Source organism: Danio aesculapii, chromosome 10 (assembly GCF_903798145.1).
Source record: "Danio aesculapii chromosome 10, fDanAes4.1, whole genome shotgun sequence".
Lineage (NCBI taxonomy): Eukaryota > Metazoa > Chordata > Actinopteri > Cypriniformes > Danionidae > Danio > Danio aesculapii.
In genome coordinates this window covers 42,684,119-42,696,846 of record NC_079444.1, presented here as the reverse complement: position 1 = coordinate 42,696,846, position 12,728 = coordinate 42,684,119, and the positions used below count along the sequence as shown (strand labels likewise).

General features: G+C 38.7%; 1 protein-coding gene across 1 annotated transcript in view; it reads left to right on the top strand.

Annotated features, from left to right (window-relative positions):
• The window catches only part of LOC130236828 (cGMP-dependent protein kinase 1-like), a 29,380-nt gene extending 19,579 nt beyond the window's left edge, over positions 1–9,801 (top strand). Inside the window, 7 exon segments of the mRNA XM_056467597.1 lie at positions 1,036–1,125; positions 1,197–1,338; positions 3,815–3,978; positions 5,243–5,365; positions 7,847–7,909; positions 7,986–8,052; positions 9,554–9,801. Coding sequence (XP_056323572.1) covers positions 1,036–1,125; positions 1,197–1,338; positions 3,815–3,978; positions 5,243–5,365; positions 7,847–7,909; positions 7,986–8,052; positions 9,554–9,652 — 748 coding nt within the window. The 3' untranslated portion in view covers positions 9,653–9,801.
• The last annotated feature ends 2,927 nt before the right edge of the window (positions 9,802–12,728 follow it).

Below are 12,728 nucleotides of genomic sequence, written 5' to 3'. Positions count from 1 at the left end.
CTCTCCCATTGCAAGGCGAGAGGGGAGTTTGAGCTCAGGTAAATCTGGAGAACTCCCCTGCTGTAATAATCAATGAACAGCCAGTGATTGCTCTTGAGAGATAACTACTTACTAGGAGCATGACTATGGTGCTGATTTGGATTAGTCAATTAACTTAAGTTGCATGTTTTTGGACGGTGGGAGGAAACCAGGAAACAAGGGGGAAACCCATGTGAGCATGGGGAGAATGTGTAAACTCCACACAGAAACGTCTGCTGGTTTGGTAAAGCCTGGAACCAGAGACATTCTTGCTGTGAAGCAACAGTGCAAACCACTGGGCCACCATGCCACCCATCTTGGAAGAAGGAGGAGTGGGGTGGAAGGGGGGATTCTTCAAAATGAAGATAGCGGTGGTACGTAACCCAGGGTATTTGTAGTGGCTTAGGAGTCGTCTGATTGGTGAGAATTGGATAATGCGGATCCAGCCACTAGCAATCATAAGCACGTGATCCTCTTGAAATTAGTTTTTTAAATAAACTTCACGTCTGGTGACTGGGCTGGCCAATCCTGGAGCACCCTGACCTTCTTTACTTTCAGGAACTTAAATGTGGAGGCTGAAGTATGAGAAGGAGAGCTATCCTGCTGGAGAATTGTCCCTCTCCTGTGGTTTGTAATGTAATGGGCTGCACAAATGTCTTGATACCTCAGACTGTTGATGTTGCAGATCTCTCGCACGCCCCCATACTGAATGTAACCCCAAACCATGATTTTTCCTCCACCAAACTTGACTGATTTGTATAAGAATCTTGGCTCCATGCTGGTTCCACTAGGTCTTCTGCAGTATTTGTGATGATTGGGATGCAGCTCAAGATGTTTCATCAGAGAAATCCACCTTCTGACACTTTTACAAATGATCAACTAGAAGTTGAGTTATTATTTGTTGCTCTTACAACTGGAGTCGACGACAAGACTTTTGTCAGGTAGTGTAGTACCTACTTGAGTAGTAGGCGATTTATAACGCAGCCTGTGAGACTGAGGATGTTCTGTGTGTTTCAGACTCTACCGCACATTCAGAGACTCTAAATACCTCTACATGCTGATGGAGGCCTGTTTGGGGGTAGAACTGTGGACACTGCTTAGAGACAGGTACACACACACACACAGTCTCTCACTCACACACGCACAGGTTGAATGTTGGTGCTGTGTGTGTCCTGCAGGGGTGTGTTTGAGGACAGCAGCTGCCGCTTCTATAGCGCATGTGTTCTGGAGGCTCTGCTCTTCCTGCACTGCCGAGGAATCATCTACAGAGACCTGAAGCCCGAGAACATCATCCTGGACCAGCGCGGATACGCCAAACTGGTACACACACACACATATACGACTAAAAAACTATGACTCCATAATAGGAAAAACTAATACTGTATATACAGCAAAATCCTCAGAGTAAAGTGTACTCAGTTCAGAGTGTACTTTGTCCCTTTATAACTTGAGCAAAAGTTGAGACCAGCACAGGTCTGTTTAATGCAACCCAGGCTCATTCTGAGAACGTAGTCCCGGGGACGTTTCTGGAGGCCGCGAAATACGTCCCGGGAGGTACGTATTTTTGCAGTTTTGTTTTCGAGAGTCCGCGAGAGGCCGCTGTGCGCGCTTTTTCCCGCGCCGTTCTCGTGTAAACCCGCTAGAGGCCGCTGTCGAACGACCTTCTGCCTGTCTGCCTGGATGACAGAATGATTGACCGTGCGACCGGCCAATCGGCTGACCCACCCTCCTCCGTCCCTAAACCCAACCAACAACGATTCACAAAAGCCGTCCAGAAAAAGAAAAGCCCTCGTCTGATTTTTACCACGTTTTCGGATTTTGACCACATTCTCACCCTGTGATGAACTTGTTCGCTTCATTTTTTGGATTTTGTTTTTGTTTTCTTACCTGATTTCTGGAAACGCTCTTCCCCGGACTCGAACCCGGTCGTCGTGGTCAGCCCCTCTCTGCGCCTCGAGTCTGCCAGAGTACACGAAGAGCTAACCGGACAAACTGGTTGCAGCGGGAGAGTTCTCCACACGGAGGCGAGCGGCCGGCAGTGTTCGCTTAAAAAAATTAAATGCAGCCGCACGTACCCCCGGCTACGTATTTCGCGGCCTCCAGAAACGTCCCCGGGATTACGTTTTCAGAATGAGCCTGGGTTGGTTTAATGTTTATCGTCTTTATTTCCATATTTATTTTGGGTTGTCACTTGTCACTTCATGTACACTGGAAGCTTCTGTAGCCAAAACAAATTCCTTGCGTGTGTGTGAAGCACACTTGTCAATAAAACTGATTGTGATATCATCACATCATCTGTGAAAAAGTAAATGGCATCACGCATACTGATGTGCATGCTGGATTTTATTCAGTAAATGCGTTTCTGGTGTAGTTTATGAGCATTTTTTCTCATCGGATAAAAAGTTTATGCTACTCAGTTGTGCATATACATTTTTTATGCGCATCTTAGCATTTCCATTAAGCATTTTTTATGCAATATTCCAATATGCATATAAAAATAGGTGACTGGAAACAGATACTGGTTACAGGTTTCCCACATTTTTCAAAATATCTTCTTTTGTGTTCAACAGAATAAAGAAACTCAGTTTGTAACAAGGATGAGTAAACGATCTGTCAGTTTTGGGTGAACTCTTTAAAGAGGACCTATTATGCTGAAATCTCTTTTATAAGGGGTTTAAACACAGTTATGTGTCAGCAGTGTGTGACTATAAGCAGCTTCTAATGTTAAACATGTATTAATTCTATTGTTTATAATCAGACTTGATAATAACAGTCTGCAGAAACACTTTGATTGACATTCTCCATTTGCATGTGTCATCAGAGGGGGGAAGCCCCGCCCACTAGCGACCATCTCTCCCTCATTAGCATATGACGTTAACCTTGTTTTTGAATCTGCCACTATGCTGACACACAGGCATTTGTAGCTCCGCCCTCTTCTGAAAAGAGCACGATCTCATTTAAATTTAAAGTGACAGTCACCAAAACGCCACTATTAGAATCAAATCCTAAAAGGGTCAGATTCAGAGAGTTAAAGAACATTTGTGGGGTATTTTGAGCTGACACTTATCTAGGGACATTAGACTTATTTGACATCTTGTATTAAAGGGCATAATAGGTGCTCTTTAAGGGTGTACTCACACTATGTACAGTTGTCTTGAACCAGGCCAAAGCACGCTTGTTCCCCCCTCCCGTCTCCCCCGACGGCCCGCATTCACATTACATTCTGGGCACGCTTACGTCATCGATAATGCGCTGGTCAGAGGCACTCTCGCTCAGCACAGTGAAGATTTCTTCAGTTATATCGTCGTAAGTCATTTGATATACAGTGACACGCAGTGAAATATTTCGCCGAACAGATCAGCCACTTTTGACGCTCATAAACAATAAACAAGTCCTCATGCTGCAGGTATTAGGAGGTTTGCTGAAGGTGCGGAGTTTTCGTGCAGTGAGAGGTTTGCGTCTTTAATAAACTACGACAGTTTGCGTTCATTGAACAGTAAGAATCATTAACAAACACATATGAAACAGTCCCTTAATAGTCACGTCTCGCTTTCAGTTTCGGGCTTTAGCACGTTTTGCACTCACACACAAGCGTACCGCGCCAAAGCCCAAGTGAGCCCGATTCAGAGCACTCACACTTCTCAAACGATCCGGGAAACGGGCCTGGGCACGGTTCGGATAGCATAGTGTGAGTTGGCCCTTATCTGTAGATTTCTAATCTAATTAGACACATGAGTTTGTTGAGAAGTGTGTGAACTGCTGTACGTTCACCTGCAATGCTGCCGTTTTCCTGCAGGTGGACTTTGGTTTTGCTAAGAAGGTTGGTCTGGGGAAGAAGACTTGGACGTTTTGCGGGACCCCGGAGTATGTGGCTCCTGAGATCATCCTAAATAAAGGCCACGACGTCTCTGCGGACTGCTGGTCTCTGGGAATCCTCATCTTTGAGCTGCTCAGCGGCAGGTTTGGCCCTTCATCACTGTCTGTATGCTAATAAATCCCATAGTTTGATGGTTAGGGGTAGCTTGAGTTGCAAGAACAAATACGTGAAGGCCTGTGCACACCGGGATGCTTTTTGCCTGCATTTTCCATTGACGTCTAATGCCTTGTGACTAAATAAAGGGCGCCAATGTGATCGTGCACACCAACGCGCAAAACGGCAGGCGTAAAAGCGTCATTTTTAAAGAAACGCCTCACGCTCGTTATTTTCGACGCGCCGCATCAATACCTTCTCCACCAATCAGATTGGCACTTTTGTTCATGTGCAAGGAGCTGCTGAAGTTACAGATGCGAGCGCACATTGAAGAAGATGCCCAGAGGCGATACGAACGTTGAGCTGCTTATCGCACTGATATAACAATAATCATTTCTTCATCGCTAGAGCTGGATGCTTGTTCGAATCGGCAGTAACTTTAACAACAAGCGTGTCAACTTTCTCTCTTCTTCTTCTGTGTTACAAGCGGGTGTCAGAAGCTTAAAGTTATGTAGCGCCATCTAACGTCAAGGAGTGATTTTGCGTACTCTTCTGCTCGACGGCAGTGAAAATCGCTGGAGTTTGAATCCGGAAAAACGTCTCCAAAAACGCTATCGATAAACACAAACGAAAAGTGGTGTGTACGAGTCTTAAGGGTCAACTTAAGGAAATTTAAGGCTGCCATTAAAGTCCGCATGAAGCGAAAGCTGTGACCTTTTTTTGTGATGCAGTTCCTAGAGAAACAAAATATTACATGAGAACACAGTGGGCGTGGCTTGTTTATTCTACTGTGAGCTGATTGGATGTAGTAAAGTAGGCGAGTTTCATTGTAGAAAGATGGGGAAAGGGATTTGAGGAGAGTTATTATAACCTAACAGACTCCTCCTCCTCACTGCTTGATGTTCAAAACTGACAGCTGGAGGGGCGTGGTTAAATATGTTCACCACGCCCAATACCTCACACTGACCTAATCTGAGAATTAAACTGAAAACAAGAATTTGCATTTCAAGATTTCAATTAAAGATTACAAAGGCAAACTATTTATTTTTCTTAATGACCTGCACAGATCAATTGTTCACCACAAAACTAGCAATGTGAGCTAACTAAATCAATATGCTGAGTTTTGATTTCATGTGTACTTTACACTGAGGAGAGGCGAAGCATCAACTAGACTGACCAACGCTGAATGAAGAAGCCCAATGGCCGGCCCTAAAGCTCTTCTAGTGATTAACGGTGAACACTTGTGTCCTGCAGTCCTCCGTTCTCCGGCTCGGACCCCATGAAGACCTACAACATCATCCTGAGAGGAATCGACATGGTGGAGTTTCCTAAGAAGATCAACAAGAGCGCCGCAAACCTCATCAAGAGGCTCTGCAGGTATTCAGGAACAACGTATATCCTATATCATGGGGTTTTAAAATGTTTATTCCAGACATTAAGAGTTATGGAATTGACTGTATTTATTGATCCTAATTGTGGCATTTTGGTGACTGTCGCTTTAAATTCAAATGAGATCGTGCTCTTTTCAGAAGAGAGCGGAGCTACAAATGCCTGTGTGTCAGCATAGTGGCACGTTCAACAGGACTAACGTTATACGAGTGAAAAAGTGAAACGTTAACGTCAGTGTGTGCTTTATGCTTCTGTCAGTCTATAGAGACTCCTGTCGCTGTTCATTTGTGCTTCATCTAAAGCTCCACACTTATAATCCTCTTAGTCTATGCTGACATTATCTTCAGCAGCTCAAACACTCTAATGGCGGATGGCTGCTTCTCACTCAGGGCTGTCTATGCTAATGAGGGAGAGATGGTCACTAGTGGGCGGGGCTTTCCCCCTCTGATGACACGTTTAAAGGGAGAATGTCAATCAAAGGGCTCTACTTTAATGATCTAGGCCAGGGATTTTCAACTCAGCGATCCTGCAGGTGTCGCGTTTCAACAGATTTAGAGTGTTTTACTGAATTTTATTTATATTTTTGAATAATAGATATTTAATGGCAGATACTCAGCCAATCCAGTTTAAAGCAGAAGCTGGTCTTTTGCAATCTCCCTGTTAACCTGTGGTTCTCTTTGAATCTGTGTATGTTATATATATATATATATATATATATATATATATATATATATATATATATATAAAAACATATAAAATATATATGAAATGCTCATTTAAACCTTTATTTATTACCAAATATATATATATATATATAAATAATTAGTTTGCCTTTGTAATCTTTAATTGAAATCTTGAAATGCAAATTCTTCTTTGTTTTCAGTTCAATTCTCAGATTAGGTCAGTGTGAGGTATTGGGCGTGGTGAACATATTTAACCACGCCCCTCCAGCTGTCAGTTTTAACAACAAACAGTGAGGAGGAGGAGTTAATAAATAAAGGTTTAAATGAGCGTTTCATACAAACATTTTAGAGAAAATGTCAGACAGGTGGGCCTTCAAAAATTGACCAGAGAAAGAAGTGGCCCTGGGTGCAATTAAGCATTAATGACATGTCCGAATCCACTTTTGCTATCTTAAGGATCGATAAATACGCTCTGCGCACGGTGCACAGTCTAACGGGGTTGTGCTTATTCTCTTAATGAGTTCTGGGCATGTTTTGAGCATAACGTGCATTAAACCAATCAGAATCTCATCTCCCATTCCCTTTAAGAGTCAGTTGCGTCGCGCCATGGGGCATTTGCTATTTACATGGCGGACTTTGTAAGTGTAAAAACTGAACGCTTCACTAGAGAGAAAACAGTTAAACAGAGCATCTGCAGCGCGAGGATAAAGAACGAGCCTCCTCCATTCAGCCTATTTACTTTCTCTTTACTTTTACTCTTTACTTTACTCCTTTACTTTACTCCTTTAGTACAGAAACGGTGGAAACTCACTCCTCTGAAGACTCCATTAGCCTACATATTTAATTTAGTTTATTAAGCACAAAGATTTGCTTCAAAACTATTTCTAAATTCAGTTCTAATTTCCAGCAAAGGAATAAATGAACAATAATAATGGAGTGTGGTCGAAAACTGAGTTATATCCAAACACACGTCCTGTTCTTATGCCCCTTATGGTGATGCAGACGTCTCCAAAACCAACAGGAGGACAAATCTAAACTTGTTTATATTAAAACAAATATAAATATGCATATAATCAATAATACTGATCATAATAATAACATTATACTGATGCAGATCATCATGAATAAACTAAAAAAGCTCCCCGAGGTGAAGAAGGCATGGAGGCAGTGGTGTTTCTATTGATGTAGAAAATAATTATTTCTGTATCATTTTAATCCTTTAATAACTTTTCATCTGTAAAGATATTTGTGTGTTGCTGTTCATCCTGTGTGTATTCAGCAGTGTGTAAGCGTTTAGGACCTGCATAGGCTCATAACTAACACGCTCTTCTGGACTTTATAGCAGCTTTCAGTTGGTCAGTGGCGCGGTCTATTTCAGTTCCTCAAAATAGCAACGCTCAAACATTGCGCCTTAACACACCTCCTTTATAGAGCAGCACACCCACGAGTCCACAAAGTGGTGCAAATAGATTTACTATTTAAACAATGTGGTGAAAACCGTGAAAATTACTGTTACGCCGGTCTGAAAAAAGCAACAAATCACACCAAACACATCTTGCACCTTAGTGCAGCGAGTGTATGATAGGCCCCAAAGTGTTCCTGCAGGCTGATTTTATCAAGTGCGATTATAAAAAAACACAATTAACACATGTTTACCATTAGAAGCTGGTTATATTCACATGCTGCTGACACACAACAGTGTTTAAACATTAGCTTTAAGTCAAATGCATTCACCAGATTGTCTCTGTTTATAAAACAACATGGAATAAACTGTTGTGTGTGGCAGAGACAACCCCTCAGAGAGACTGGGCAACCAGAAGAACGGAGTAAAAGACATCCAGAAGCACAAGTACTGTGTTTTACCACATCAGTGTATTATCCGCTGTGAGCTGGAGGTGTGTCATCTGTGTGTGTGTGTGTTTCAGATGGTTTGAGGGCTTTAACTGGGATGGTCTTCGTGAAGGAACTTTGACTCCTCCGTTTATTCCCAGCGTAAGTCTCTGCCTTCAGATATTAACACAACACTGTCACACAATTATTTGCAGGAATATGAAAAATACTGCACAATTGAAGACAAAATTGTTTGCCCTCCTGTTAAATTTTTATTATTTTTAATATTTCCCATGTGATGTTTTTCTAATCATAATAGTTTTAATAACTCATCTCTAATAACTGATTTATTTTCTCTTTGTCATGATGACAGTAAATAATATTTGACTAGATATTCTTCAGGATACTAGAATTCAGCTTAAAGTGACATTTAAAGGCTTAACTAGGTTAATTAGGGTACAGTTAGGGTAATTAAGCAAGTCATTGTATAACAGTGGTTTGTTCTTGATCCAATTTTTTTCTTTTGCTTAAGACTTATAATGTTGAATGAAAACTGCTTTTATTCTAGCCAAAATAAAACAAGACTTTCTCCTGAAGAAAAAACATTTTAGCAAATACTGTGAAAAATTCTTTGCTCTGTTAAACCATTCATTCATTTTCCTTCGGCTTAGTCCCTTATTTATCAGGGGTTTCCGCAGTAGAATGAACCACCAACTATTCCAGCATGTTTTACAAAGCAGTTGCCCTTCCAGCGGCAACCCAGTACTGGGAAACACCCATACACACACACTACGGCCAATTTAGTTCATCAACTACCCTATAGCTAGGCCCACACGGAATCTGCATGCGCAGAATTCCCCAGATTTTTAGCTCATCATTAATTCTGTTTATTTACTTGAGTAAATGTGTGTAAATTTATATTTATTCAGTTTTTAAATTCATTACAGTAATATTATTGACTAATATGAAAATGTTCATCTGATTTATGTACAATACAGTCTGTACAGTAATATTTTCTGTCTTTTAGTAGAGATATTATATGAGAGATTTGCTTTGTTTACCAAATAAAGTGGATCTGATTGGATTTGCATTGTAAACATTAAATAAAAGTTTAAAAGTTATTATTTTTTATTTCATATATTAAGGTTTTAGTTATGAGACTCCCAAAATAATTCTGCATAAATCTGCAGATTTTTACTAAAATTCTCTGCAGAAATAGCAAATAAAAACGTCCGCAGATTCCGACTGGCCCTGCCTATAGCGCATGTGTTTAGACTGAGGGGGAAACTGGAGCACTCGAAGGAAACCCACACGAACATGGGGAGAACTCCACACAGAAACGCCAACTGACCCAGCCGGGACTCAAACCAGTGACCTTCTTGCAGCGAGGCAACAGTGCTAACCACTAAGCCACTGTGCCACCCTGTTAAACATCATTTGGGAAATATTTGAAAAGCAACTCACAATAGGGCGAATCATTTTGACTTCAGCTGTATACATGTAGCAAGATAAATGATCTGTTACAGTTTAGTGTAATTGTATTTATTTTGAGCTACTGAATAAAATGATCAGATGTGACACACGGTAAACTAATGAAATATTCTAAATAGATCAAATAAATATTATACTTCACCTCATCTTGACTGTGTGTGTGTGTGTTCAGGTTAACGGGCCGCTGGACAGCAGTAATTTTGACTGTTTTCCTGAAGACACTGATGATCCTCCGGCTGATGAAGAGTCAGGCTGGGACGCAGACTTCTGATCTTTATTTTATCATTTAAGTCAAATTTATACAGAAAATCTTGAACTGCAACAACAAAAAATCTTCCTTTAAAAGTTTTTCACACTTGAAAACATAAAAAAACCTAAAACTGAACATTTTGGGACAAAAAAAAATTAGTTTTTATTTGTTGGGTTTTAAGAAACGTAAAACTTCTGAGTGAGTTTGTGCGTGCGAAATTCTGTCGTATGGCGCTGTGAAAAGGGGCAGGATTAAACAAGATGATTAGACAATAAAAAGCGAGCGATTGCTCTATATTTTACATCTCAGTCCAGAGAGGTCATGTTTTGATCCTCGATTGGTCTCACGCAGTCACGTGATGCAATTTCGCAGATCAGAGTTCACAAAGCTTGAACTCTGCAATGCAGTGGATTGCTAAACTTGGCGCACGAGCTTGCGTTTCCAGTCTGATGCATTCGTGTGCGTATGAATGAAGTTCTATGGGGAGAAAAGTGCAGTGTGACTGCAGTGAAATGTTCGGGGACATGTCACTCGTGTGTGAGAGGGGAGAAAAGTGACAAACTGAGGAAAAAAATGAAGAAATGAGAGGGAAAACTTTTCAGAAATGAGAGACAAGTGTCCAAAAAGTGAGGGGGAAAATTTTTAATTAACTAAATATATGAATTGTAAGGGGAAAAATGTGAAATATTTAGTTAATAAATTGTCAAAAAAAATCTGAAATTTGAAAAAAAGCTTTCAGAAATGTGAGGGAAAATGGCAGATTTTTAGAAAAAAAAAATATCTGAAAAGTGATGAAAAAATGGCAGAAATGTGAGGGAAATATATCAGAAATTTGAGGAAATACATTAGACATGTCAGAAAATAAAAATGTTACAAATTTTAGGGGCGAAAAGACAGAACTGTGAGGGTAATTTTTAAAAGATGAGAAAAAAAAATGGCTAGAAATGTGAGGGAAATATATCAGAAATTTGAAAAACGTTTTTAGAAATGTGAGGAAAAATGGCAACGATTTTTAGAAAATAAAAATAAAAAATTAGGAAAAAAGAAAAAATCATAGAAATGTGAGAGAAATATATCTAAAAGTTGAGAAAATATTTTACAAATGTGAGGGGAGAACGTCAAAACAGTTAAAAAAAAAAAAGGGAATAAAAAAAAAATCAGAAACATGAGGAAAAATGTCAGATATTTGAGCAAAAATGTCAGGAATTTGATTGAAAAATGTCAGGAATTTGAGCAAAAATGTCAGATATTTGAGCAAAAATGTCAGGAATTTGAGCAAAAATGTCAGGAATTTGATTGAAAAATGTCAGGAATTTGAGCAAAAATGTCAGATATTTGAGCAAAAATGTCAGGAATTTGAGCAAAAATGTCAGATATTTGAGCAAAAATGTCAGATATTTGAGCAAAAATGTCAGGAATTTGATTGAAAAATGTCAGGAATTTGATTAAAAAATGTCAGGAATTTGATTAAAAATGTCAGGAATTTGATTAAAAATGTCAGGAATTTGAGCAAAAATGTCAGATATTTGAGCAAAAATGTCAGGAATTTGAGCAAAAATGTCAGATATTTGAGCAAAAATGTCAGATATTTGAGCAAAAATGTCAGATATTTGAGCAAAAATGTCAGGAATTTGATTGAAAAATGTCAGGAATTTGATTAAAAATGTCAGGAATTTGATTAAAAATGTCAGGAATTTGAGCAAAAATGTCAGATATTTGAGCAAAAATGTCAGGAATTTGATTAAAAATGTCAGGAATTTGAGCAAAAATGTCAGGAATTTGAGCAAAAATGTCAGATATTTGAGCAAAAATGTCAGGAATTTGAGCAAAAATGTCAGGAATTTGAGCAAAAATGTCAGATATTTGAGCAAAAATGTCAGATATTTGAGCAAAAATGTCAGGAATTTGAGCAAAAATGTCAGGAATTTGAGCAAAAATGTCAGGAATTTGAGCAAAAATGTCAGGAATTTGATTGAAAAATGTCAGGAATTTGAGCAAAAATGTCAGATATTTGAGCAAAAATGTCAGATATTTGAGCAAAAATGTCAGGAATTTGATTGAAAAATGTCAGGAATTTGATTAAAAATGTCAGGAATTTGATTGAAAAATGTCAGGAATTTGATTGAAAAATGTCAGGAATTTGATTAAAAATGTCAGGAATTTGATTAAAAATGTCAGGAATTTGATTAAAAATGTCAGGAATTTGATTGAAAAATGTCAGGAATTTGATTAAAAATGTCAGGAATTTGATTGAAAAATGTCAGGAATTTGATTAAAAATGTCAGGAATTTGATTAAAAATGTCAGGAATTTGATTGAAAAATGTCAGGAATTTGATTAAAAATGTCAGGAATTTGATTAAAAATGTCAGGAATTTGATTGAAAAATGTCAGGAATTTGATGCAAAAATGTCAGGAATTTGATTAAAAATGTCAGGAATTTGATTAAAAATGTCAGGAATTTGATTAAAAATGTCAGGAATTTGATTAAAAATGTCAGGAATTTGATTAAAAATGTCAGGAATTTGATTGAAAAATGTCAGGAATTTGATTAAAAATGTCAGGAATTTGATTGAAAAATGTCAGATATTTGAGCAAAAATGTCAGGAATTTGAGCAAAAATGTCAGATATTTGAGCAAAAATGTCAGGAATTTGATTGAAAAATGTCAGGAAAATAAGAGTTTGGAGCAAAAAAAAAAAAAAAAAAGTCAAACATGAGGAAAAAAAAAAGGTTTCCTCAAAAGATGACCATTGTAACTGCAAAAACTCTTGGTCAGACCTGTGAGAAAAAGTAAACGTGAGCTATAAAACCATTTAAAAATAATAAAATTAAATCCCTTAATTGAGAGCTTATTGAAATTGCTGTCCTCAGTTGATATAATTGATCATTTATTTATTACGATTCTGACTTACAAACTTGGCTGACGTGCGAAATCTAAACTCAGTTACTATACTCTTTTCATTTCACTGTGCAAACAAGCGTCCACATGAAGAATCCCTTCATCAGCGTCTCGATTCATAACTCTGAAAACTGGAGAAACATGAAGAGACTCCGCCAGCAGAATCTAGAGGAAAATCACACTGTATATTATACTAGA